At 39.9% G+C, this 27,368-nt stretch overlaps 2 protein-coding genes across 2 annotated transcripts in view; one reads left to right on the top strand and one right to left on the bottom strand.

Annotated features, from left to right (window-relative positions):
• LOC125228611 (trimethyllysine dioxygenase, mitochondrial) overlaps positions 1 to 27,368 on the top strand; it is an 82,894-nt gene that overhangs the window by 6,451 nt on the left and 49,075 nt on the right. The window contains exons 3-4 of the mRNA XM_048133254.1: positions 17,318 to 17,430; positions 20,484 to 20,701. Of these exons, the coding sequence (XP_047989211.1) occupies positions 17,318 to 17,430; positions 20,484 to 20,701 (331 nt within the window). The remainder of the gene's footprint in view (positions 1 to 17,317; positions 17,431 to 20,483; positions 20,702 to 27,368) is intronic.
• LOC125228612 (cytochrome P450 CYP12A2-like) lies at positions 21,349 to 27,323 on the bottom strand. Its single transcript, XM_048133255.1, is given in 7 exon segments — positions 21,349 to 21,559; positions 21,837 to 22,008; positions 22,320 to 22,520; positions 22,523 to 22,540; positions 22,979 to 23,147; positions 23,269 to 23,437; positions 27,186 to 27,323. Coding segments are annotated over 6 exon segments (717 nt in total). The 5' UTR covers positions 23,271 to 23,437; positions 27,186 to 27,323; the 3' UTR covers positions 21,349 to 21,404.

Raw genomic sequence — 27,368 nt, 5'->3', positions numbered from 1 at the left:
CCATGAGTAGAGGGAATAAAAGGCCAGCCTTGAACTCGCCTCCGACCCCCGCCGCGGCCGTGACAGCAGAGGACGTCCACAGCATAGTCCAAAACCTATTGCAGCAAGAATTAAGCAATACTGTTAAGGAAATTAATTCCACCTTATGCCAAACAATAGCAGGCCAGCTAGAACCAATAAAAACAGAAATGAGGGGGATGAGGGACTCTATGAATTTTATGAGTGCACAGTTTGATGGAATGGAAGTCGAGCTCCGCAACACAAAGAAAAAGATGGCAGATGTGGAAGCAGAAAATAAGAACCTGAAAAGTACTGTTGCCGACTTGACCCAGAATATTAATAATCTAGAACAGCAATCCCGTACTAACAATTTAGAAATACAGTGTGTTCCAGAAAATAGAAAAGAAAATTTATATACTATTATTAACAACTTGGCACAGGCAGTGGGATGTGACATGAACAACAGTATCACAAACTGTACCCGTATTGCAAAACTTAACACCGAATCATCAAGACCCCGTTCTATTGTAGTACAGTTCGCATCCCCCAGAGCCCGCGATGAGTTGCTTGCTGCTGTTTTAAAATTCAACAAAGCCAACCCTCAAAACAAACTGAATTGCACACATCTCGGACTTACGGACATAACTTCATCAGTCTTCGTTGTGGAACATTTGTCACCTGCAAACAAGAAGTTGCACGCAGCAGCCAGGCATGCCGCTAAAGATAAAGGCTACAAATATGTATGGGTTCGAGATGGAAGAATCTTTATGAGAAAAACCGATGAAAGTGAAGTATTAAACATCAAAAACATGGACATTTTCGACAAACTTACCTAAGATTTGCATTATTTAAGTAAATTTATATTCTCTTTTTTAGAAAGCATGAATTTGATAGTTACTTTTTAAAGAGTTTGAACTAAATGTATATTATCAAAATGTACGCGGTTTACGCACAAAGACTGAATTGTTCTCTCGTAACCTAAGATGTTGTAACTATAATGTTATAATACTAACGGAAACATGGCTTAATAACTCAGTACTGAGCAGTGAGCTATTTGACGATAGGTATGTTGTCTACAGAAGAGATAGAGAGAATTCCAGCATTTGCAAGGGTAAAGATGGAGGGGGTGTGCTGGTTGCAGTTCTAAAAACACTAAATTCAAAACGAATGAATCATTGGGAAAGTGAATTTGAGGACCTGTGGATTACCATTGATGTCCCGGGCAATTCTACTCGTCAGGTATCTTTCTGTGCAGTCTATCTTCCACCACCTTTGCAAAAAGCTCATTAAAATACTTTATAGATCATTGTAGTTCTATCACAGAAGAAAATGAACATCAATTATGTATTATTGGGGATTTTAATTTGGGTAACATTAGTTGGGACCTAGTAGAAAAAGAAGATTTGAATTACATAGTACCAGGGTTTAGCAACATCTTGATTGATTTTATGAACCAAAACAAACTAAAACAATTTAATTTAATCACTAATAATATGAATCGCATTTTAGATCTGGTATTGTCAACAGTTGAGTTATGTACAGTTACTGAAAATGCAGGTCCTCTCAGCAACATTGACCCTTTCCATCCCTCACTTGATATCCTAATTGTATTTGCAAGCATACCTCGTTTATCATACAATAATGTTAACACCAGGCCTAACTTCTACAAAGCTAAATATGACCTTATATGTGCTGAGCTTAGTAACTGTTCATGGAGTGACATATTTTCTGGCCTTACTGACGTTAATGACATGTTAAGCGCGTTTACAGAGGTAGTCAGACAGCTAGTCGGAAAACACGTACCACTTACAAAGCCGAAAAAAAACCATTTTCCGCCATGGTTTGCCAAAAATTTAAAAAAAATGTTAAATGAAAAAAACAAGGTAAGAAATCGCTATAAAAAATACAAAAATCCAATGGATTTCCTAGAGTTGAAATTGCTAAGCAAACGGGCCGAGCGTTTGGCTACCTCTCGTTACAACGCTTACTTATCAAAAGTGGAGGATGAACTTACTAATAATCCTAAATTGTTCTGGTCGCATCTTAAAGCTAAGCGAGGTGGATCAAGTGCTTATCCAGCCACGATGTCTAACGGGTCGATGGTCACCACTGACAATACAGAAATCTGTGACATGTTTGCAAACTATTTCGCCTCGGTTTACATCTCTGACTTTAACGACGTCGAATTGGAACACACAACAGCGTTACCACTATTACTTGCTTATAATAGTCAATGTTTATCAACTCTTGTCATAGATAAAGAAGCATTATTCGTTAAGTTAAAAAGTTTAGATTGTAGCAAAGGAGCCGGGCCGGATGGCATCCCACCAATATTTATTGTTTCTTGTGCATCCCAGCTAGTCGAGCCCTTATGGCTAATTTTTAACAAATCACTTTCTTCTGGGGTCTTCCCACTAGCATGGAAAAAAGCCAAGGTTGTACCCATATCCAAAACAGGCGATCTAAGCCTAACCTCAAATTATAGACCAATATCAATTCTATCATGTTATGCGAAGGTCTTAGAATCACTGGTATACCCTTACATACAGAGACATTTTAAACCTTACCTGACTGACCATCAACACGGATTCGTAAGCTCCAGATCAACATGTACCAACTTAGTATCCTTTACCGAACTACTAACGAGTGCTATGGACTCAGGTAAACAGACTGACGTAATATATACCGATTTCAGTAAAGCCTTTGACAAAGTCTCACACTCAATACTAATTCACAAATTATCAGCATATGGTGTATCGGGAAAAATGTTGCAATGGTTGCAATCTTATTTAACCGAAAGGGTTTTCTATGTGGTAGTAAATGGCTATCAATCGTCCGATCGTAATATAACATCTGGCGTACCGCAAGGCTCGCATTTAGGCCCAATCCTTTTTAACTTATTTATTAATGATGTAACGGAATGCTTCCAGCACTCCAGCGTCTTTATGTATGCTGACGATCTTAAGCTCGCACGCGTCATTAACACATCCGAGGACATTATCTTGCTTCAAAGCGATATTGTTAGGCTAAGTAGTTGGTGTTTGCGTAATCTAATGCACATGAATATAAAAAAATGCATCCATATTAAATTTACACGAAAACAAAACATAATAAAATCGGACTATTATATAAACGGTATTAAACTAAATGAAGTAGAAAATGTTCGTGATCTTGGAGTTTTATTCGATAGCAAATTAACGTTTATACCCCACATAGAAAATATCGTTAAGAGGGCATCTAAGACTTTAGGTTTTGTCATGAGAAGCACTAGGTCCTTTAAACGCAGTACAACCAAAATATTACTATATAATAGTCTGGTCAGGAGTATTTTAGAATACTGCAGCGTAGTCTGGCGGCCGCATTATGCTACACATTCGTTGAGGTTAGAGCGTATTCAAAAAAGGTTCACTCGTCACTTAGCTTTTCATGCACGTATCCTAACTAAAAGATTTATATCTTATCAAGTTAAGCTGCAACATTTCAAGATGGATTCCCTAGAAGATCGTAGGACGCTACTGGACGCAACATTTCTGCACAAATTGGTTAATCACAAGATAGATTGTCCACAACTACTTACACTGTTGAATTTCCGTGCCCCATCTCGTTTCCCTCGTAACGCTATAACCCCACTTTACGCTCCACTTAGAAGATCAGTTTCAGGCACTAACTCTCCAATTTGTAGATTTTGTAAAATTGCGAATGGTTGTTCCGACATGGCGGATATGCACTGTGACCCATTAAGTAAATACTTGAAATCTGTACGTAGTAATTTTCGTAGAATATAATTTTTCACTGTGACCCATTAAGTAAATACTTGAAATCTGTACGTAGTAATTTTCGTAGAATATAATTTTTCACTGTGACCCATTAAGTAAATACTTGAAATCTGTTCGTAGTAATTTTCGTAGAATATAATTTTTTCACCAGACCGATTGGTAAAGGCTTTCTTGATACTTCAACAACGAATGGCAAAGCTATAAGCATGTTAAATTACATTAACGAACTTTGAGTTAGTTTCATGTTTTACAGTTAATTTTTTCCTTGAGTTGGTGTTGTGAAAAATGTTGTGTTTCACTCGGTGGCGGAGTTTGTTTACAATGCGTGCTTGGACACCATCGCTTGCTCATATATCAATATTGGCGCGTACGGTTGAACAACAGCTTTGCCCCTCTTGTGGAACACATAAGTATAGTTAAGTTTAAGCTAGTTTTATAGTTGTTTATTCCTTTTTTGTTACGCACGCCGTGTTTACCTTTAAGTGGTTGTGACACCATACCTTTACAGTTTTAGCTTGTACAGAGTCAATGTATCGTTGTCAACAATCGTTGGTAAACCTTAATAAATAAAATAAAAATAAAAAATTATTATTTCGAAGTTTATTATTAAAAAAAAAGATATTTATATACCAACATAGAACGACAAGAACTTATAAAAACTTAGTAAGTAAAATTACAGATGTGTGTGCAGTAAAATGGATGAGACTCAGCGAGACCGTTATAGTTGTTATGTTGTTTGTTTCTCAATTACATTTCTTTTTTTTTTATAATGGGGAAGAAACATGGAAAACAAACCTGTCATCTGTTATCCAACTCATTTCGAAGTATTGTCATAATTTTGTGAATTAAACCAAAATAAAACTCGTTTAAACATCGGTGACCGCTTTACATCAGGCGGACCGTATACTTGTTTGCCACCGACGTAGTATAAAAAAAAAAAAAAAAAAACATTAAATATAAGTACAATGCAAGTAAATATACGTAATATTTTAATTTAAAAAAACAGCAACACTTCGACAACATTTAAATTGAAAATTCTGAAAACCACTTCGAGTTCGACACATAATGGTTGTCATTCCGAACCACAATCGTTAGTAGCCACAGAAACCACACGCAATGATGGCCAGTTATCTGCCAACATAATAAATACTTAATTTAAAAAACGCACTTATTTATAAACTAAAATAATAAATAAACAAATATTATAAGACATTCTTACACAGATTGACTGAGTCCCACAGTAAGCTCAAGAAGGCTTGTGTTGCGACTACTCAGACAACACAGATAATATACACGGTGTTTCCGGTATCACTCAAAAGCTCAGACACCCCAACTGATTTTTATTTTTTTAAACGTATCTAGAATGTTCATTTTTTAATCTGATGATTATTATTTTTTTAAATTGAGATTTAAATTTTCTGTGCAGCTCCACTCGGCTTTTAACTCTACACTCAATAAAATAATTGCTAGCTACCATAATAAACCTTCAAACTGTTTAATTGTGTACGTTACTGCAACGACATAAGGTTTACCAATAGACAGCTATGTCAATGTAAAGCACTTCAACCTGTGTCACAGTAAACTTCAAATTGGACAGGTGACTCAGTAAGCAAATTTAAACCTAAAATTCAAAATGACAAGGTTGTAATTAGGTACGAGTTCAATTAGTTATGACTTATGATAAACTTTAAAATTAAACTGACGCACAACGTCTATCTCGTAGCGGAAAAAATAATCGTCCAAGTAACCAGCCAGTATTAATACCCTTAAATACTGAAAAAGGTATACAACCTCTAACAATATGGTATGCACAATGTTGTATTACAAATTTGTAGAATGGGCACGTAAACAATAACTAATAATACAAATTAAAACAAAAAATATTACCCCCATCAAGATATAGCTCAATCGATTCTACTCTCGATTCTGAACAAACAGTTTTCAGGTTTTTAGTGTTAAGTGAAACACGGTGTACAAATACTTGTACCTATGTTCCGGTCACCAGCGTTGCTGCTGGCGCTGCGGCATCCTCAGCCGAAAGCATCAAACGCCGCAAATATGCCGCCCTAGGAACCAGCTACATATTTGCGGCATTTGGCATTGAGACCTTGGGGCCATGGGGGCCCAGTGCCCGTCATTTGTATAAAGTTTTGTCATCTCGCCTAATAGAGACCTCAGGCAACCAGAGGGCTGGCCAGTATTTCGCGCAATACAGCGTGGAAATGCTGCCAGCCTTCTGGGTACCTTGCCCATTGATGGCGATTTAGGCCATTTTTTTTTATTTATAAGTAGGTTTGGTATTTAGTTTTAAGTAGTTTTATCATGTTTTTATTTTATTGATGTATTTATTAAATAAAGATGAAAATCGTTAATACTTATATGTATATAGATATCATACACGAAAGAGAAAGCGACCAAGACCACTGGTGACCGGCGCCGAGGATCGAACCCGGGTCTTCAGCTAGTTCAGCTTACGCGACTTATTTACGTGTGATTTATTTAGTTTTTTATGTGGCTGGTGCATAATGAGGGGCATTATACACGAGTGTTGTTTTATGAAACGAGCAAAAGTCGAGTTACCAAATATAATAACATGAGTGATTTCATGCCTAATTATTATGTTGCGTCCATAAGTTTATCTACATTCAAAGATTCAAGATTATTTATTTGCAAAATGTAGTGATTTACATAGTTAAAATAAATAAATAATAATTAAATAAATATTATAGGACATTCTTACACATAATATTGACTGAGGGTGAGGCCCACGGTAAGCTCAAGAAGGCTTGTGTTGTAGGTACTCAGACAACGATACATATAATATATAAAAACTTATATACATAGAAAACATCCATGACTCAGGAACAAATATCTGTGCTCATCACACAAATAAATGCCCTTACCGGGATTCGAACCCGGGACCGCGGCGTAGCAGGCAGGGTCACTATACCGACTGCGCCAGACCGGTCGTCTAGTATAGTTGGACAGTAACATTAAGTGCTTACATTATATAATAGGTTTTTAATAATCATGTAATAGGTTTTTAAACGTCCATAGTCTACCGTAGTCAGTGTACCTAACCTATACCGATTTACCACGTGTAATCTCACTTCGAAATAAAAATACTACTGGGTCTGAAAGTTACCTTCCTTATGAAAGTTACTAAGGTAGATATGGGTAGAAATGTGTCTCATAAAGTTGCAGTAGGATATCTTCGATAATATTAAAATTCTCGTTTGAAATTCGCTACACTGAGAGAAAATACAACCAGTTTTCATGTTCGTTCAACAAGTTTTTTGGTTAAAATAGCGCCTACGTGCTCCTTGGTTCAAACAACAAGCTACTTGTCATTTGAATCGGCAATATATTTGAATCAACAAGTCGATTTTATAAAAACAACCTGACACATATTGTTTTAAACATACGTTTGGCTGATTCAAACGGATAAACCGCAACAAGTCGAACTTGTTAAATTCACAATGCAAATTTATCTCAGTGTACTATTGCGCAATAGGTACGTACGCAACACGCACATAATTATCATTTCTGTGTAAATTCGAAAGACCAGCGTGTCGTGTCATCTAAGCAAGCATACAACGACAACTCAATCAGCTAACAGCTGCGACACTTCTGCCGGCGGCTTGACGACTCTGTAAGGTCAGGTGGGGTAAGGGGGACTATGGGGGAAGGGAAACACTGATCGGTAACTCTGAATTCATAGACTGTAGCTGGGTCATTTGGTGGTCGGTAAGGTACTACCTAGGATTTAGTTCCGAAACAAAAACAAAAATAGCGCTAGCTCTAAGGAGTGTGCGTCCTTGACAAAAACAAAAAATCAGTTGTCGTGCTACAAGACCACGAGTTGGACGAGTATTATTTGTGTAGTGATTTGGGTAGCAAAAAGTCATGTCCGAAGACTTTTGATATCTGTAAATATTCCTTTATATGTTTAATGTTCATGTCTGGTATTTGAATTTGAGAAAACTATGCTGTAAATATGAAAATTCAACGTGATTCATAACACAACCTACAAATGACATACCGGGGTAACGGGAACTACCATAGCCGGGGTAAGTGGAACATATGTTTCCTTTTCTCGATTTCAGGGGTCATGAACATTTTCAGAGACACATATTCTATAAGTACAGAAATTTTGTATTGATCCAAGCTTCAGTATTTTAAATACGAATAATTACTAATAATTAATAGTCGTTTTTTAATTTGCAATACTGAAATTTGAATTTTCGAAAAAAACTTGTAAAAAAATCTTTAAAAACAATTATAATTTTTAGTTAACCACCCCTGTCTCAAGCCCATATGTTCCCCTTACCCCGAATTTCAATTTATGTAAATATTTTCTATTTTAAACTATATGTCAAAGAACCAAAGTCTCCATTTGATTGGTGATGTTTTTTTTAATTTACATTGCCGGTATAATCCACACTAGCAGCAATACTTTAAGATTTTAGCGAAGTGTTTCCCTTACCCCAAAACTCGGGAAAGGGAAACGGCAGGACCAGCCTAAACATTTTATAAATTTCCAGCTACATGCAATAAAGCTAGTTTAAAAATTAATTTCGCCCTAGAAAGCAGACTTAAAGAAGCATACTTTGTGTCGGTCAAGATGAATATACGACATTAAATAAAGTGATTAGAGCTCGATGAAAAATATAAAAAATGAAGTATGTTTCCCTTACCCCACCTGACCTTAGTTATTATTTGTTTCGAAGTTAGTTGCCCCTTTGATGGCACAGATAAGTAAGATAATTACTAGATTTTTGACAACCCTAAATAGTCGAAAGGGATAATGCCATGAATTAGATCAGGACAACACGATTCGACCCTAAACCGTTGTCAAATTTCGGTTTTGTGGGAAATTGGGAAGTTACCTTAATTTTATTTTTCCCCTCACTAGCTCGGAAACACGTGTTTTATCCTCCCATGCCAGCAGGTAAAAACACATTTTATCCACTAGTCGATAATGTATAGTTTTTCCTTGAATACTGTCAAATTTTCTGCTTTAAAATTGATAAAAATGGGTGAATCTAGTGATGAATATGATTTACCACTTATGGAACTACTGGAAACAGTGATAAACGCGTTTTTTGCGTCATACTTTGCTAAGCCGTGGTTCCGGGTTCGAATCCCGGTAAGGGCATTTATTTGTGTGATGAGCACAGATATTTGTTTCTGAGTCATGAATGTTTTCTATATATATAAGTATCTGTATATTATGTATATCGTTATCTAGGTACCTACAACACAAGCCTTCTTGAGCTTACCGTAGGACTCGGTCAATCTGTGTAAGAATGTCCTATAATATTTTTTTTTTTAACCGACTTCAAAAAAGGAGGAGGTTCTCAATTCGACTGAATGTTTTTTTTTTTTTTTTTTTTTTATTTTTTTTTTGTATGTATGTTACTCGATATCTCCGAGAATCGTGGACCGATTTTCAAAATTTTTTTTTTGATCGAACCGGTATAACCCCGAGATGGTCCCATTGGCACCAAGTCAGGGTCTGATGATGGGATCCTGGAGAAATCGAGGGAACTCTTCAAATGTTATAGGCACATGTAATGTTTTTAGTCTATTTTTCAAAGGTACACCAGTATTTACGTCTGATGGTAATAATTTTATGTGGCTGAGCTGATGATGGAAGGTCAACTCCTCAATGGTTAGGAGTTTAAGGATAATTCTTTCACTACTGTACATGTATTCGGACTGATACATATAATATCACTAGGAACCACTAAAAATCAACTGAGCTGATGATGGAAGGTCAACTCCTCAATGGTTAGGAGTTAAAGGATAATTCTTTCACTACTGTACATGTATTCGGACTGATACATATAATATCACTAGGAACCACTAAAAATCAACAAATAAATAAACTTTTTAACAAAAAATAAAACCGCCTTCAAAAATAAGCGCGTTACAAAACACGGAGAAACTAAAAAGCCAAAAATAATAAACCTTTCAATTCAGATTTCTTATCGTATTGTGTTCCGTCGAGAAACAGAGATTTTTAGTTTTAATTTCTTTTCTTGATATAGTTAAATAGTTATTTCATTTTCATACATACAAGGCAACACAATTTTGAAAGAATACTTTTTTCCATGTATATGTAGCACAGTTTTTTGGAGCTGGCAATTACAGAAGTCCCAAAGCGACTTTCCGGTGCGCCAACCACGCCCCCTGGCGGATATATAAAAAAAAAAACTCTCTCTTCGACCGTGCGAGCGCCATGATCTGCGCTCCCGTTATTACGAATTAAAAATAGTTATCGGTGCACCGGCGCGACACAAACGTGAAAATTGACATTTTAAGTGATATTCCGACCAGTGACCTAAGCTTCCGTTTATATGTGACAATCGTTTTAGTGTGAGGATTTTCCCAAAGTGTTTCCACGTGGCCCCACAAGCGCCTCTGGACAAATGTAAGTAGCCTCACCAATTAAACGCCGCTACATATAGTTTTTTGATCCGTTCGATCCGGATTTTTCTTTCTCACGTTGTGTTGCCCGTGTATTTTGCGGTATTACGTACCCATCATTCCAATTACATACGTTTGTAGTTCAATTTTTCATTGTAATTTCCGCCATCTTTGCTCACGGCAAAATGGTACCGAATCCTACAGACGGTGTCGAAACCGACACATCGTGTATGACACAAGATTTATTCGAGCGAGATCTAATTCTCGACGAATTAAAACGAACATTACAGTTCGCAGCAACGAATATAGAACAATTTCGTTCAAGAACTTCCGATTTAACAGCGCACCAGCGAAAGTTTACCAAAATTCAAACTAAGATCGAAAAGGCATTAATTAAGTCTAATAGCTTCAACAAAGAAGCCAACATTAAGATTCGAAATGATTTCAACGATTTATATTACGCGATAGTTACGCATTTAAATAACCTAAAGGAGGTAGATGTAGAAAAGCGGCGAGCGAGCCGCATTCCTGTGCCTAGCCAACACGACACGTTTATGAACGACCGTCGAAACTTGCCTAAATTGTCGCTTCCTGAATTTCACGGTGAACCTACGGGCTGGCCCGCCTTTTTCGACTTATTTCAATCGTTGGTCCACAACAACAATGCCTACACTGACGCGGAAAAGTTTAGGTATTTACTACTTTCGGTTAAAAACGAACCATTTAATTTAATTAAATCAATTCCCATAACGGAAAGTAATTATTCAATTGCGATCGATGTTCTAAAATCCCGTTATGACAACAAACGCATTATTGCGTCACAACATCTAGATAAATTATTCGATATCGATTCTTGTTCCGCGCGCTCATCAGTTGTTGCTATGCGAAATTTGCTTAATGTTTACCACGAAAATATTAAAGCACTTGAAGTTTTGGAGTTTCCGGTTAAAGAATGGGACTTCGTTCTGTTAAATTTATTATTACGTAAAATTCCCGTTAATACGCGAAAAGAATATGAACGTTCTTTAACCAACCCAAGTGAAATACCTAAAGTCCAAACCTTAATAACATTCTTAGAGCGCGAACTTACGGCGGAACAGATGATTACAGTTTCCCATATACAGTCCACAAAAAATAATTCCTTAAGTACAACAAATAAAAATAATTTAATTTCAAATCAAATTACACCTAAACGGGTTTTAATTACGAATACGTCAGACCAAACTCGACCGTATGTCGATACGAATAAGGTTCGATCTTGCGTGAAGTGCAAAGGCTCGCAGCCCTTCACAAATGTTTGGAGTTTTTAAATTTGTCTACTAAAGATAGATTCACATTTGTTCAAACAAATAACATTTGTTATAATTGTTTATGTTCCGGACATGACTTACGTAATTGTAAATCAAGTTTTAAGTGTCGTAAGTGCAATAAGAAGCACCACACCTTAATTCATTTAGATTCGGACCTTACGCGTACGCGACCCTTCCCGGCGAACAATGAAGCCGCGGAACTAGTTGCCGTCTCGCTCGCTCTAACGGAGCAGTCGCAGCCCGGCGCGGGCGCTGTCCCGAGCCCATCAGCTGTTCACGGCGTGAATCAAAATAATCTAGGTTTAGGTATTGAGCCTCATACGGTGTTACTGTCAACTGCGTTGGTTGACCTTTATTACGAAGGTAATAAAATTGCTACAATTCGTTGTATGTTAGACGGGGGCTCACAAGCAGCTCTTATTACTGAATCGTGTATGCAACGATTAAATTTACCGCGACGAAATGTCAGCGAGCCGTTGGTAGGTGTCGGTGATTTACCGCTCAACCCTAGGGGTACCTTCGTGTGCTCAATTTCGCCCAAGGGCAAACAAAGTCCAAGTATTCCTTTGGAGGCTACTATTTTGTCAAAATTAACCCGTCAAATGCCTAGTGTACCACTAGCACCGTACGGGGAATGGCCTCATTTGCAAGGGCTCGCTCTAGCCGACCCTGAATTTCATAAACCTCAGCCGGTTGACATGATACTTGGCGAGGACATTTTCATGGATGTCATTCGCGAGGGTATAGTCAGGGGTAAACCTGGCACACCCACAGCAATCAATAGTGTATTTGGTTATTTACTAGGGGGTAAAGTCAACTTTACTTCTAATATTTCGACTCCACGCCATACTTGTTTTACGTCGTTCGACAACGACAATCTCGAGAAGTTTTGGGAGCTGGAGTCAGTTCCAGAGATGCGGAGTTACACTCCCGAAGAAAAGCTATGCGAATCCTTTTTCCAAAGGACGCATACGCGCGATGAGACAGGGCGATACATAGTTGCTCTGCCATTCAAGCCCGATGCACCGCCCCTCGGCGAGTCTCGGCAAATTGCTCTAGCACGTTTCCACAAACTGGAATACCGTCTAGAACGAAACCCCCAGCTGAAGGCGGAGTATCACGCGTGCCTCCAGGAGTATGTGGATCTTAACCACATGGAGCTCGCGGACGATAACCCCCGCTGGCGCGAGTTATTACATCCCGCACCACTCGGTGTCGAAGATTTCCGACACTACCCGAACTCGTGTTGTCTATGATGCTGGTTGTCGCACAACGAGTGGCTACGCGCTCAATGATGCGTTGCTAAAAGGGCCTAAGTTACACTTAGACATAGTAGATGTACTTCTAAAATTTCGAGTACATAAAGTTGCATTTTGTTCTGATATTAAACAAATGTATCGGAATATTCTTGTACGTGAGAGTGATAGGGACTTTCAGCGCATCCTGTGGCGCAAGTCGCCAGAGGAACCTCTGCGCGATTATAGGCTGCGTACCGTTACTTTTGGTATCAGTAGTTCCCCTTATCTCGCCTTGCGCACAATTAAACAGCTCGCGCATGACGAAGCCGAGCGTTTCCCGCTCGCCTCGCCAGTCCTCCTAAATGACGTGTTCGTCGACGATGTGGTGACCGGCGCAGATACCTTAGCCGAAGCCCTCAATCTGCAGCAGGAGCTGATAGGTATTTGTGCCACGGCCGGGTTCGAATTGCGAAAATGGCAAAGTAACTCGCCAGCCATTCTCGCTGCCACGCGACCGACAGAGTTTCATGGTGAGCGGCGCGAAAATGTTCATTTTGCCGAAATGGAAAATGACAAAGGGGTCAAGGTCCTTGGACTTCAATGGAATCCAAGATCTGACGCATTTAGTTTCAAAGTTCAAAGTTCTTCGCAGGCCTGTACAAAGCGGGCAATTCTTTCCGAAATTGCAAAAATTTACGACCCCCTCGGGTTATTATCTCCGGTGACATTGTTTGCCAAACATTTAATTCAATTGCTATGGTTAGCCAAAATTTCCTGGGACTCAGAACCCCTATCGATATTATTAACTCATGGACGAGTTTTATTAACGAGCTACCGCTCCTATCGCAAATTTCTTTTCCTCGTCATATTTTCAATACTGACGACTTCGATTCAATCGAAATTCACGGATTTGCCGACGCAAGCAAAATTGCATACGCAGCATGTGTTTATATACGTCTGACGGACAACACCGGGCGAGTTCAAACCTATTTAGTCATGGCTAAAAGTCGCGTTGCACCTCTTCGGGTATGCCTTACTATACCTAGAATGGAATTGATGGGTTGTGTAATCCTATCAAAATTAATTGAAAGAGTTATGCATCTTTACGGTGGTCACATTCACCCCGATCAAGTGTACGCATGGTCTGACAGTTCCGTCGTGCTCGCGTGGCTTCAGTCACCCCCGCACGAATGGAAAACGTTTGTCTCGAACCGCACTAGTGAGATTTTGTCCCGTGTCCCGGCGCGCTGTTGGCGTCACGTCCCGTCAGCTGATAACAGCGCTGACCCGGCGTCTCGCGGTCTGCTCCCCGCCGCGCTCGTACAAAATGACTTGTGGTTCCATGGTCCTACATGGCTCCAACAAAGTCGCGACTCCTGGCCTATACCAAAACCGGTGGTAAACACGAACGAGGAAAAACGCAATACACATGACTCGGCAAGTCTTAGTTATGCATGTGTGTCCACATTGCCACCTTCCCCGGACGACGACACTCTTATAACGCGATTTTCGTCGCTAGGTAAATTAGTTCGCGTCACGGCAGTCATATTTCGTTTCTACAATAAATGCAGGAAACATAAACAAACATTCCCAAAGTACGTCACCGTACCAGAGTACAATTTTGCATTAAATCGACTAATATTGATTACACAACAAAAAGTGTTCGAAGACGACATTAAAAGGATTTCGTCAAATAAACTTCCGTCAATTCGTTTGCGGCGTCTCACGCCCATGATAGATAAGGCTAGTTTGTTACGCGTCGGCGGACGTATTCACAAATCACTTTTACCTTTTGAATCAAAACATCAATTGATTTTACCTAAAAGACATCCTCTTACAAATCTTATCATTGACGATGCGCATATAAAGGAACTACATGCCGGTTCGCAGTGCGTGCAAAACTCGCTCTTACAGCGATACTGGATTATCTCTGGTCATGATATTGTTCGCCTCCGCGTACATCGTTGTATCAAATGCTTCCGCGCTCGACCGACTCGCTGCCAGCCGCGCATAGGAATGTTACCCTCGGTTCGGCTACGCCCCGCACGTGTGTTTAGTAAAACGTCTTGTGACTTTTGTGGGCCATTCTACGTACGCGCTAATAAGGTTCGTAATGCAAAAATAATAAAATGTTACGTTGCAGTTTTCGTATGTATGAGCGTTAAAGCTGTACATCTTGAGTTAGTTTCCGAACTTTCCACGGAAGGTTTTTTAGCCGCGTTGCGACGTTTCACGTCCCGTCGAGGATATTGTACGGATATATATACCGATTGCGGACGTAACTTTGTTGGTTGTAATAATTACCTTCAAGAGTTATATACTTTTTTACGTAATGATTCGGTCATGAGTGCCCTTAATCAACAAACTTTAAAACAAGGATTAACTTGGCATTTTCAACCACCTTATGCTAGTCATTTCGGTGGATTATTTGAAGCAGCTGTTAAGAGTTTCAAAACTCATTTACATCGCGTAATAGGTACACAAACGCAAACATATGATTGTATGCACACTTTGACGTGTCAAATCGAAGCTGTATTAAACAGTCGTCCGCTCTGCGTTCTAAGTTCGGACTCCGCGGATCCTTTACCTCTTACGCCGGCCCATTTCTTAATCGGTGAGCCCTTAACGGCCCTACCGGACGTTTCTCTGATAGACGAGAACCCTAATCGTCTTACACGTTGGCGCTGGATACAGCAAGCTGTCCAGCATTTCTGGCGTCGATGGAGTCGTGAATATCTCCATCAACTGCAACAAAGTACAAAGTGGCTTCAAGACCGCGGTCCCGCCGTTCGTGAAGGTACTGTTGTTGTGGTATGCGACGACCACCTGCCGCCGCTGCAGTGGAAACTCGCGCGCGTTCATGCTGTCCATCCGGGCAGCGATCAAGTTATTCGCGTCGTAACATTGAAAAGCGGGAACACGTTGTTCAAACGACCTGTTGTGAAGGTCTGTCCCTTACCTTTAGAATAAACTTATACAATCGTTACGACTCTTAATGTTAAGTTAAATATAAGTTTCATAAAATATTTTGGTATACTTTCGTATAGTTTCTTTTTTTTATTTCTTTTAAAAGTCACTCCGTGTCTTTTAAGGTGAGCGGCATGTTCCGTCGAGAAACAGAGATTTTTAGTTTTAATTTCTTTTCTTGATATAGTTAAATAGTTATTTCATTTTCATACATACAAGGCAACACAATTTTGAAAGAATACTTTTTTCCATGTATATGTAGCACAGTTTTTTGGAGCTGGCAATTACAGAAGTCCCAAAGCGACTTTCCGGTGCGCCAACCACGCCCCCTGGCGGATATATAAAAAAAAAAAACTCTCTCTTCGACCGTGCGAGCGCCATGATCTGCGCTCCCGTTATTACGAATTAAAAATAGTTATCGGTGCACCGGCGCGACACAAACGTGAAAATTGACATTTTAAGTGATATTCCGACCAGTGACCTAAGCTTCCGTTTATATGTGACAATCGTTTTAGTGTGAGGATTTTCCCAAAGTGTTTCCACGTGGCCCCACAAGCGCCTCTGGACAAATGTAAGTAGCCTCACCAATTAAACGCCGCTACATATTGCAATAAGCTAAACATCCAAATTATAAACAAATCAATTATTTTTGGAGTCGGTACCAGCCTGTGTATGGTTGGGTGGGGCAAACAGGCAATAGCAAGGCGACGAACAGGTCTGGTACCGACTACAAAAATAATTGATTTGTTTATAATTTGGATGTTTAGCTTATTGCAATACGATAAGAAATCTGAATTGAAAGGTTTATTATTTTTGGCTTTTTAGTTTCTCCGTGTTTTGTAACGCGCTTATTTTTGAAGGCGGTTTTATTTTTTGTTAAAAAGTTTTTACGATTTACTTTCCTGGCTTAAGTGAGGGGAAAAGTTTTATGTTACACACGGGTGCAAATGTACCTACTATTATTGCTACTATAGAATCCTTTCACTTGCTCGTTTTTCAATTCCACACTCAGCGTTAAAATACGAGTACAACTTTGCACCCTTATATAAAAAATAAGCAACCTTTGTACCTAAGATGGACTTTGCCACTCAATTTCTCAGATGTCAATAAACCTTCCTAATTTCTTGTTTTTTTCGTGACCTTTGCCTTTTGAAGAAAAGTTTGAAGTTTATTCCAGAAGTCTTTTATCGGATATAAATGTTTAATAAGTTCGTAACATTTTTTCCTCTCGACTTTAATATATTTTAAGGGCGTCATCAAAAGTAAATAAGTAGTACCTTTGCCATTTTTTTAGTACCTATTTTTATCAACAACATGTATATTTTATATATACATTTGCTCATACATTTGTTAGTCTTTCGTCTGTGGCAAGACCAGAATTTGGTTATTTTTCGTCTTCTAATAGGTCACGATAACCTTGGTGGGCCAACTTTTTCATTGCGGGCCAAGGAATTTTCAAGAGGGCCAGATTAACCGATGGCAGGCTAGATATGGCCCGCCCTATATAAGTACTAGGTACTTATACTTTGCCCATCACTTCTAGGCTAGCCCAGAAAAGTACACATCTATTTAACTAGACTAACAATTCTTCCAGATGCACTTCTTGTTACCACTCGGACACATACCAGAGAGCTCAGCATATATTAGACATCCCCGAGACGAAGATAGCCGAATTTGCCTTCACTGAGACCCAGCTTGTTGTGACTTGTGAGTATACATACCAAATGGGAGCATCTTAGCAAGCGCGGATCCAGCTTCGTGCCCAGGGGAGGGGGGGGGGCACGTGGTAAAGGCCCGGGGCCCCAGTCACGTGGTCTATTTGTATGGCCAACCTAGGCTCCAGGGGGGGGTCATGACCCCCATGACCCCCCCCCCTGGATCCGCGCAAGCATCTTAGGGCTCATTTATCAACTCAGACGACCGATCAAATACATTGAAAGCTGCATGCGATATTCTTACCATCGAAATTAGCCTTTAGGTCGTGGACAGGCCGGATTCCATATTTTTTTATGCGAACGGTGCAGCACAACCGAAATTGTGCGGCGATGATGGTACAACAAAAATTTCGCCAAAAGGAATTAGATGTTAGACAAATATTGACTACCTTACATTGATTGATTTTTGGGTGAATCAACTTTTATTTGCCAGCAAAATTACGCATACTTCGACTACATGTGGTCAGAAAATTTAATTTGTATTTAGTGTAATTAGTTTATACTTATTATATTAAAACCAGATATACAAGCTATGCAATACATCATGTTTTTATAGGATTTGCTATTTTATTACTTTATTTCGAGCAGTGACCCAGTGGACATAGCTGTCCCACCCTTTTGTATGAAAAAAGTGTCTCTTCCAATGGGTCACATATAGATTTAATTGTAAATGTTTTTTTATTTTTTATTCCCTTAATGTAAAATAAAAATAAGGATCTTTATTCACGATGGCCAGGTTAAAACTCACAAAAGTAGAGCTAATAAAAAGTATGGGCAATTCTTGCAAAAAGCAAGAAAAAGTTGATTCACCCTTTTCCTTCTTAAACGTGCGTGTTGGCTTCCGGACAAAAATGTCAGCATGACTAATACTTATTCACTTCGTAAACTACTGCAGGTGCCTAACTATCATCCTATAGTAGATTACCTACATTATTATAATCAAGTTTTAAATGCTTCAGATATTCATTTTAATAATCATAGCGATCATAAATATAATAAAAATGCCTGCAAAATTCAGGTCCCTGAAGATAAATACGAATTTTAAAGCACTAAAAGCCCCTTGCCCGGAAGCCGAATGAGAACTCCCTGGACGGTTATATTTTATGACCATATAAATCATACGGCTGTGTATTGTGATTATAAAACTGGATATGAAAATTTGGATCACACAACATAATAAAATATAAATTGAAATAGATATCATACACGAAAGAAAAAACGACAAGGCCCACTGGTGGCCGAGCCGGGAATCGAACATCGAACCCGGGTCTTCAGCTTACGCGGCTAACGTCTTTACCACTAGACCACCCGCCCGCCACGCCGCGGCTGCGGCAGTGGGCCTTGTCATTTTTTCTTTCGTGTATGATATCTATTTCAATTTATAATTTATATATAGTAGTATGACTACTTGAAAAAAAGAACAAAATAATAAAAAAAAATCAACAAAATAATTCGATTTGTTTCCCAGTTGTATAATACAATTATATAAATATAAATAGGTATAATATGGCATTAAGTCCGCCATTTGCATATTTTTCTTTGGTTGTGCAATAAAGTTTAAATAAAAAAACATAATATCAAATATTCAAATACCTACCGCTACGCTATGTACCTCTAATCGTTTATTATACCGGCGGGTACGGGCATGTATTACGCCGTGGCTTGCGATGCGACGCATACGAAAACAAACCTTATCGATATGGAAGTAGACGACACGATGAGACGCGACGGCGACGGTCGCGCGACCGTCGCCCACGCAAGACACGGCGTTAGCCCTTCACTGATACTGAACCCGTCGGAGACCCGTCACCTCACGATTGAGCACAATCCGCAGCTAGTGTGTTGATGGTCATAATATAAAACTAAATGATACAACACGCACATACACAAGCTTGCCGTATATGATCGGTATCAGTCATACTTGTATTTGTACAAAAATCTTCAACAAAAAAGTCGATCTTAAGATTGACCCAATCATACCCTTAAGTGGGCCATTTCTTCAAACTTGTCTACCCCACTTTTTTTGGATTCGGAAATTTCTATGTTGTTTCTACTTAGAATCGCGAGTTCTTTTAATGCTAATAGGAGAAAAAAAGTGTCCCAAGGTTTTTTTCCTATTCCGGTACCATTTTTTCATACATTTTGTATGGAGATAACGGAATGGAAGGTATGAAAAATGTATGGAATTCTTGAGAAATTTTTCTTTTCTATCAGATTCTGAGTATGAATCGCGTAAAAAATAGCCATGTTACAAAAAAAGTGGGGTGGACAACTTTGAAAAAAAAATGGCCCGAGTAGTTACATCAGGTCCGGTACTGCTATGAGGGACAAACGGTACCATGTGCTAAATGTAGGTAAGATACGTACCTACCGCGGCAGACTAATGATTAGATTAGATTCAAAACACGTTACTTTTAATGCTGACTCACCAGATTCAAAAGTAATCAAGATCAAATTCATATCCTGTTAAAAAAATAAGAATGCGTCGGTGTGCCATTGTCATGATTACTTAAATGTTTTTATTGCAGTAAAAAAAAACAAGCAACTACTCGTATATGTATACGTATTTTTATATTATTGTTGATTATTCAGAATTTACACATTCCATGTTTTCACGATACTATAGATACTTGATTATTATCATATAAACGAGTTTAACGAGCGTACACCCATCTTAAAGGCCGGCAACGCACCTCCAACACCTCTGGTGTTTCGGGTGTTCATGGGCGGCGGTGATCGCTTACCATCAGGCGACCGTCTGCTCGTTTGCCTCCTATCCCATAAAAGAAAATTGTAATAGTTTTGTGTATTTGTAAACAAGCAGAAATGCGTAAATATGAAATGAAATTGAATTTTATATAGGTTTAAATGTCATTTACATAATAATGTATTAAAGTAAGTTACTTAGAAGACGTTATATGTACCATTTCGGGACGCCCCAACATCAAAAGATAATTCAACATCATAAGATTTTCACTAAAAAAAACTGTGAGGTACCTAAATCTATAAAAAAACTGTGCTCTTCAATATTTCCCTATATTTCAGGGGACGACAACCACAAGTCCACTTACAAAGCGGAGTTCCTAGTTCAATTCAACTATGAAACCTACAAAGAAGGGCAGAGACTAAAGCCTGTCCTCTGGCATGGAGGATCAGTGGCCGAGAAGATAGCCAGGGTCCATGTTGACGAGTTTCTGAAGACCAAGGGAGCTGCTGAGGTGTTCCAGTCTCTGCTTGATTATGGCGTCGCGTTGATTGAAGGGGTAAGTTTCTTCTTCTTCCTAGCGTTATCTTATTCCCGATGAACTACAGTATGGGGTTCTCCAAAAAGGAGTGTACAAGTTTCTAATGGGTCTGCAACACGCATATGACACCCCTTGTTGCAGGCGTCCATAGGTTACCGTACGGTGACCGCTTTCCATCAGGCATCACTCCTCATCCGCGCGGCGCCGCATCGCGGTGATTGTGATGATACCACCCTGACAGCTCTAAGACCATTGTACCTAACTCACAATCTGACAATAAACATTTAATTTCATCCCTTCAACAATCTCCACTTAAAAATCACGTCAATTCGTCGCTCCGTTCTGCCGTGAAAGACGGACAAACAAACAGACACACACACACACACTTTCCCATTTATAATATTAGTAAGTATGGATAGCGACGCATGTCTCGAAAAACGGCCAGTACTTTTTGATAAGATAATTCTGATCTGAGACCTAGAAATGAACAAGGAACGTTACCTATAAAGAAGAGTATTGTAAGTAAAATTACAATAAACAATAAAAATGAACCCAACTCCTTTATTATTTTTGGTTGCCTGGGAAGTTATTGTCAGGATAAGCAATGTTAAAAGCACTGATGATAAATTTTAATGAAAGTACATTTTTAATTTTTTATGTTTATATTTTGGTATATATTAAGAATTGTATATTATGCCCATAATAGTTGGTTTTGTACCAATTATAAATCTTTGAAAGCAAAGTGGAATGGTTCTGTGATATAATTAAGTGAAGTAGGGGCTATTTGTATGCATTCACTGCTGGTCCACTCGATCCTAAAATTCGCTACGATTTTGGACACCAGCGATTCCATTTCTAACTCTGCAATTCGGCGACCTGGAATAAAATTTGTACTTACCTACATTAACTTTGAAATTTTACAAATTGGTGAAAATGGTAAGCAGGTCATTGAATAATTAAAAAAAAATATCAGAATATCCATATCATCATTATAGCCGGAGTTTCTTTAAAGATAACTAAATAATTTTGGATTCTGAACTACAATGCGATTAAAGATAATTGCAAATTCAACACTGCAAAAATGAGTCCGTCTTAAGATATTTGACATACAAAGTTAATCAATGTTCCTGGCATCGAAATGAATTTGTCTTACCTATACAACTTCTAACTCCAAATCCAAAGGGAGCCATGACAAACGGATGTGTGTTGCCATAAAACAAGGGATCACCCTTCTCAGCGAGCCACCTTTCTGGGATGTACTCGTCAGGTCGAGGGTAGTGCTCTGCCATGATTGACATGTACTGGTGGGAGAACCCTATCAAAATCTGGAAAAACAGAAATAATGCACAGTGACCGGAGCAAGCGAAAATGTTTATACATACACAGGGAATATTTAGTGAGGGTCGCATGGTCAAACAAGATGTAAATAACTTTTATGTCCAGTAGGAAGAATATATGAGAAAGAATAATGCTTAATCCTTTCCTTTTCAATATTCATCAACGCATTTTTTTCCTTCAGGTCACGTCTGTTCTAACACAAAACAAAAGAACAGAAACACAAAAGTTTCAGTGAAATGATATGGGCATTAGGGACAAACGAACATCAATTAATTAGAAATGAAAAAGAGGAACTTACGTCTTTCGGTATTTTATATCCAAGTAGATTATATTCTTTAGTCGCTAACCTTACATTTCCATTGACCACTGGCAGTACTCTCAAGGACTCTTTGATGCAAGCCCTAAGGTACGGTTTCCGAGTATGCCCGGTCAGTACTTCTTCTCTGAGCTTGTTCTGTTTCTCCGGATTGAGTGCAAGAAGGTACAGTGTGGCGATAGCAGAGCAGCTGTGTTGGCAGCCTAAAAAAAATTATTGCGATACACAATACAATTAATCACACAACTATAAAAATTGGTGATCAACTGATTACCATCACCAGGATAGTAGTGTAGCAAAATTAACAAAAAATCAAACATAATACTCTGACGATCTAATAAAGATCGCCAAAAATCGTTGGATGCTATGAAAATTATTCGAAAAGATGCATGTTAAACTCGTAAAAAAAGCTCCTGACATTTAAGATTTACTTCATTGGTAAAAATTACAGATTTTTACACTGTGCAGGGCAAGGGGTGCTTGAATGATATAGTTGCTTCAATCCCAAAAGTCTCTCCCTTAAATTATTTTTAAAGAGCCTTATACTATTTTTTGTCAAGTATCTTTTTTGATGATTGTGATATTGAATAAACGGCTGCTGCTTACGATTATACTTTGATATAAAAAAAACGAAAACGTACCGTATCCACACCTGCCAATAACATATCTGAAGCCATGATATGTGCTATCCGAACATCAATATCCAACAGTTTCTCTAGAACTGGCTTCTCAGCGTTTGAAGTCTCCACTGAATTATTTGTTGATTTTTCCAATTTCTTTATCCCTTCATCGATAAAATATTTCGTTAACCTAAAATGGCACAAAATTCCAAGGTTATTCAGTTCATTTAAGAAATTAGTTTGGATGACTGTGTTGAATTAAGTATACATAATTTTAGAACCAAACGAGACTTAATCGCGTAAACACTTACATTTATATTTAACCCGACTTTGCGAACATCACAGTCATTATGGTTGTCTTTTGTTTGCCCGACAGTCATTTTGGAAAATTTCAGAAAATTTGACCACATCTCTCATTTCCGCTCCCAGCTGGAGTGGCTGCCCATCCGTCGCCGTAGAGACATGCACGTGGTTTCTCTCCTGTATAATGTTTTATTTTCTCTTACTTCCGCTCCCTATCTTTCAGAACGATTTAAATACTTGGCTGACGGTAGCGGGCACCGGCTCCGTTCCAGTGTGAATCTCACTTTGAGAATCCCGCCCCACCAACATAGGTCCTATAATAAATCGTTTACAATCTACGCAGTTAAATTGTGGAACTCCTTGCCTTTATCTCTTCGACAGTGTCAGTCGGTCGCGTCGCTGAAGGCTAATCTAAAAAAGCTTTGGCTCTCTGATGAAGACTAAGGTATTGGATGTATGCGGTTTTGTAGTTGTAGCTTTTATTATGTAAATATATATTTAATTTATATATTATATATTTATGTCATTTGCTATTTGTATAGTTGTATATTATGTATTTATTCGTATATATTGCATGTTAGTGTAAGTTATAATTTATTATTACCTAGAATCCGTTTCCTGCGCCGTTTGTAGTGTATGCCTACCATCTCCAATTCTCCCTCAATTGCTCAAAGGTTAACTGGAAGAGATCCCTTAAAGGGATAAGTTCGCCTTTGTACTTATAATAAGCTCTTTTTCCTGTGTGTTGTATTATTTTCTGGTACAATAAAGTGTTTTACTACTACTACTACTACTAAAGAGCAATTCCCGTCAACTTTGTACAAAAATTAAGGGAAAAGTTAAATTTGTTTTTATTAATTCCTATTTTGTTACCAAGATTTTGTTGATGAATTGAGATTTTATTAAGTTTTATTTCGTCATTAAGGTTCTCTAGTATCTATATTTTCTTAATTATAACAATTATCCTGTATATATCTTACGAAAATAGAATTATATTACTAAATTTTGGTAACAAAATAGGATCAATTAAAATTTGCTGACGTGGCATTGTACAAAGTTGACGGGAATTGCTGTTAAAACATAATATTCATATGCCCGAATCTAACTTGCCTGAATTTCATTTGCCCGAATGATTTGTTTACCATAAAAATTGTATGACATACTGGTTGTTTATCCGAATATTACCTTCCATAATCATACAATGCCATACTATTTGTTAGCCATATTATTAAGTGCAATAATATGGTTTAATATAATATTCAAACGCCATAAGCAATTATTGCCATATTAATTGTTGCTCATATTATTACCTAACCTACTTTCTGATAGCAGTTTCATTTTCCAGGGGGTCACAGTTCTAACCTAACCTACTTTTCAAGCAGTTTCATTTTCCAGGGGGTCACAGTTCTAACCTTTTTTTTTTACCCAGGGGGAATCCGTTATGGATGTCACTGGCCCGGGAGAAGCCAGTGGGTATGTCGGACTCTCACCGACTAAACCCCCTGGGGTGTTCCGCCGCTCGCTTTGTGGACGGGGTTTCGGGCACTTGTTTTAGGCCTCCGATACCCCGTCAGCGTTGCCCTCGCGGGCCCGTCTTTTCAGACTCCTCTAGAAGTCATCTCCGCTGTAGGCCCTTGGAACACTGGAGGGCCTTCTAGCCCGAACCTCTTCACGCGAGTAACAGGACTCCCGACCCATTACTCGCAGGTTCTCTTTAGGGCGGCAGCACTCTGCCTGCATAGGCTCTACGCCGCCTGCCCGGCCTTCTGCGGCGCTGAGGAAGGCTAGCCGCGTCATCCTCGCGCGTTCTTTCTGCTGCCTCCTTCTGCGTCATGACTGTGACGCAGAAGGAGGTTACAGCAGCCCATGCCTCTTCACTGCTGACAATGCGGCGGATTAATGCCGGCAGTGAAAGGTCTCCTCCCACCACCGTGGACATGGCAGCGCGAGGCTCCGCCCACGCAGGGCACTCTTCACGCGTGTGTTTATCCGTGTCCACGGCTCCCCCGTCACAGTGGTGACATTCTGGGGTCGGCTCTCGTCCAATCCTCTCACACAGGTACCATCCGAAGCATCCGTGCCCCGTCAGGAGCTGTGTGAGGTGGAAGGAGGGTGCGCCATGTTTCCGTTCGATCCATTCCTTAAGAATGGGCCGAATAGCAGCCACCAAGTCCCGGCTAGCTCCCGGGATCTCCAGACGCTCTGACCATTGGTGGTACAGAACGTCTCGCGCCTCCTCACGCCACTGGCGGACCTCTCGATGGGCAGGCCAGTTTTCCTCCTTCCGTGCCGTGAGCAACCGCCAATAGACCGCCGACTGGGCCTTGGCTTCAAGGTCCCATGGCGGGCTCCCGGCTAACAGGCAGGGTGGCTCGAGCGTGCCGCGCGTTATCGCGGTACGCTCGAGCCACCCTGAGAGCTATGGCCCGCTGCGGTCGACGCAATAAGGCCGCACTCCGAGCTCTCAGGGTGTCCGCCCATATTGGTGCTCCGTAAAGCGCCATCGAGCGCACCACACCCACATAGAGCCGCCTGAAGGCTCCTCCTGGCCCACCCAGGTTCGGGAGAATCCTCCCAAGTGCTCCGGCTGCGGCCATTAATTTGGGCGCCAGGCGCTTAAAGTGCTCCTCAAACTTCCATCAACCGTCGAGGACAAGTCCCAGGTACTTCATCGTCGACCCGACGGCGATGGAAGTTCCTCCCACTATGATGTGGGCCCCGTCTGGTGGCTTATTTCGGGGTCCATGGAATACCAGGACCTCAGACTTATGCAGAGCCACCTCGAGGCCTAACGCCCTGATCCTATGGACGGCATATGCCACCCCTGCTGTGGCGAGATGGGCCGCCTCTCTGTGGGTCCTGCCACGGGCCGACACGAGGGTATCATCAGCGTAGCACGTGACGCTGATCCCCGCACAGTGGCCCCGCGCAGGACCCAGTCATAACCGATGTTCCACAGGAGCGGCCCCAACACCGAGCCCTGTGGAACACCGCACGACATCTGTCTTCGCCCCCAGCCATCTTTCGTGGGGAATACCACAGCGCGCCCGGCAAAGTAGTCAGCTACAATGCTTTGCAGGTATTCTGGCACGCTGTGGTATTTAAGCGCCGCTTTGATTGTTTCCCAGGGCAGGGTGTTAAAGGCATTAGAGATGTCAAGCGACACAGACATCACCACCCCACCCTGAGAAACCTCTTTCTCCGCAAAATCCCTTACACGGGCGATCGCATCCAGCGTCGAGCGCTGCGGGCGAAAGCCGTATTGGCAGTCGCTTAGGCCCGGGTTCAGGCTCCTGACGAGGACCTAACCTACTTTCTGATAGCAGTTTCATTTCCCAGGGGGTCACAGTTCTAACCTAACCTAACCTACTTTTCAAGCAGTTTCATTTTCCAGGGGGTCACAGTTCTAACCTAACCTACTTTCTGATAGCAGTTTTATTTTCCAGGGGGTCACAGCAGGCATAGCAGTTTCATTCTCTAGTGCTTCTAGTAGTGTCGTCTCTGTGATAATTACGAATTTATGATTTATATTGATGATTCTGCCAAATCACATTATGGAAATTGACTTTTCTGGTCGCTAATTTGGATGACAAATGATGGTATGGAATGTGGTAATTACTGATTTCGATGATTCTGACAAATGACATTATGGAAACTGACTTTATGGGAAACAAAGTTTCTGGCACTTGATTAATATAGTAAACAATGATTATGGAATAAGATGTTATGAGAAACAATATTATGATTGTTGAATATGGTGGCAAATAAAATTATGGCAAATGAAATTCTGGCAAATGGGGGTATCCCCAGTCATTATGTTATGTTGAATAAAGTATTTGTTAGTTTGACACATCTGACAAGGTTTTCCAGTTTTACGCAAAATAATAATAATAAGGTAATAAACCGTCCAGTTCCATCTATTTACCTTTCGTGATCTTCATAAATCTTCATCGCCTTTTTGAACAAAGGCGTCGAATATAGTCTCCATGGGCTAACACCAAAGTCCAGCTTCTCAGCAATATTGAAAATGTCGTGAACATTTTGTATCAGCTTTTTGGCTGGCGAGTCATCTGGCAGGTTGGGATCAAAGCAGTTCAGTCGAGTGCCG

This window comes from Leguminivora glycinivorella, chromosome 8, assembly GCF_023078275.1.
Source record: "Leguminivora glycinivorella isolate SPB_JAAS2020 chromosome 8, LegGlyc_1.1, whole genome shotgun sequence".
Classification (NCBI taxonomy): Eukaryota; Metazoa; Arthropoda; class Insecta; order Lepidoptera; family Tortricidae; genus Leguminivora; species Leguminivora glycinivorella.
This window is presented reverse-complemented; position numbering and strand designations above follow the sequence as displayed.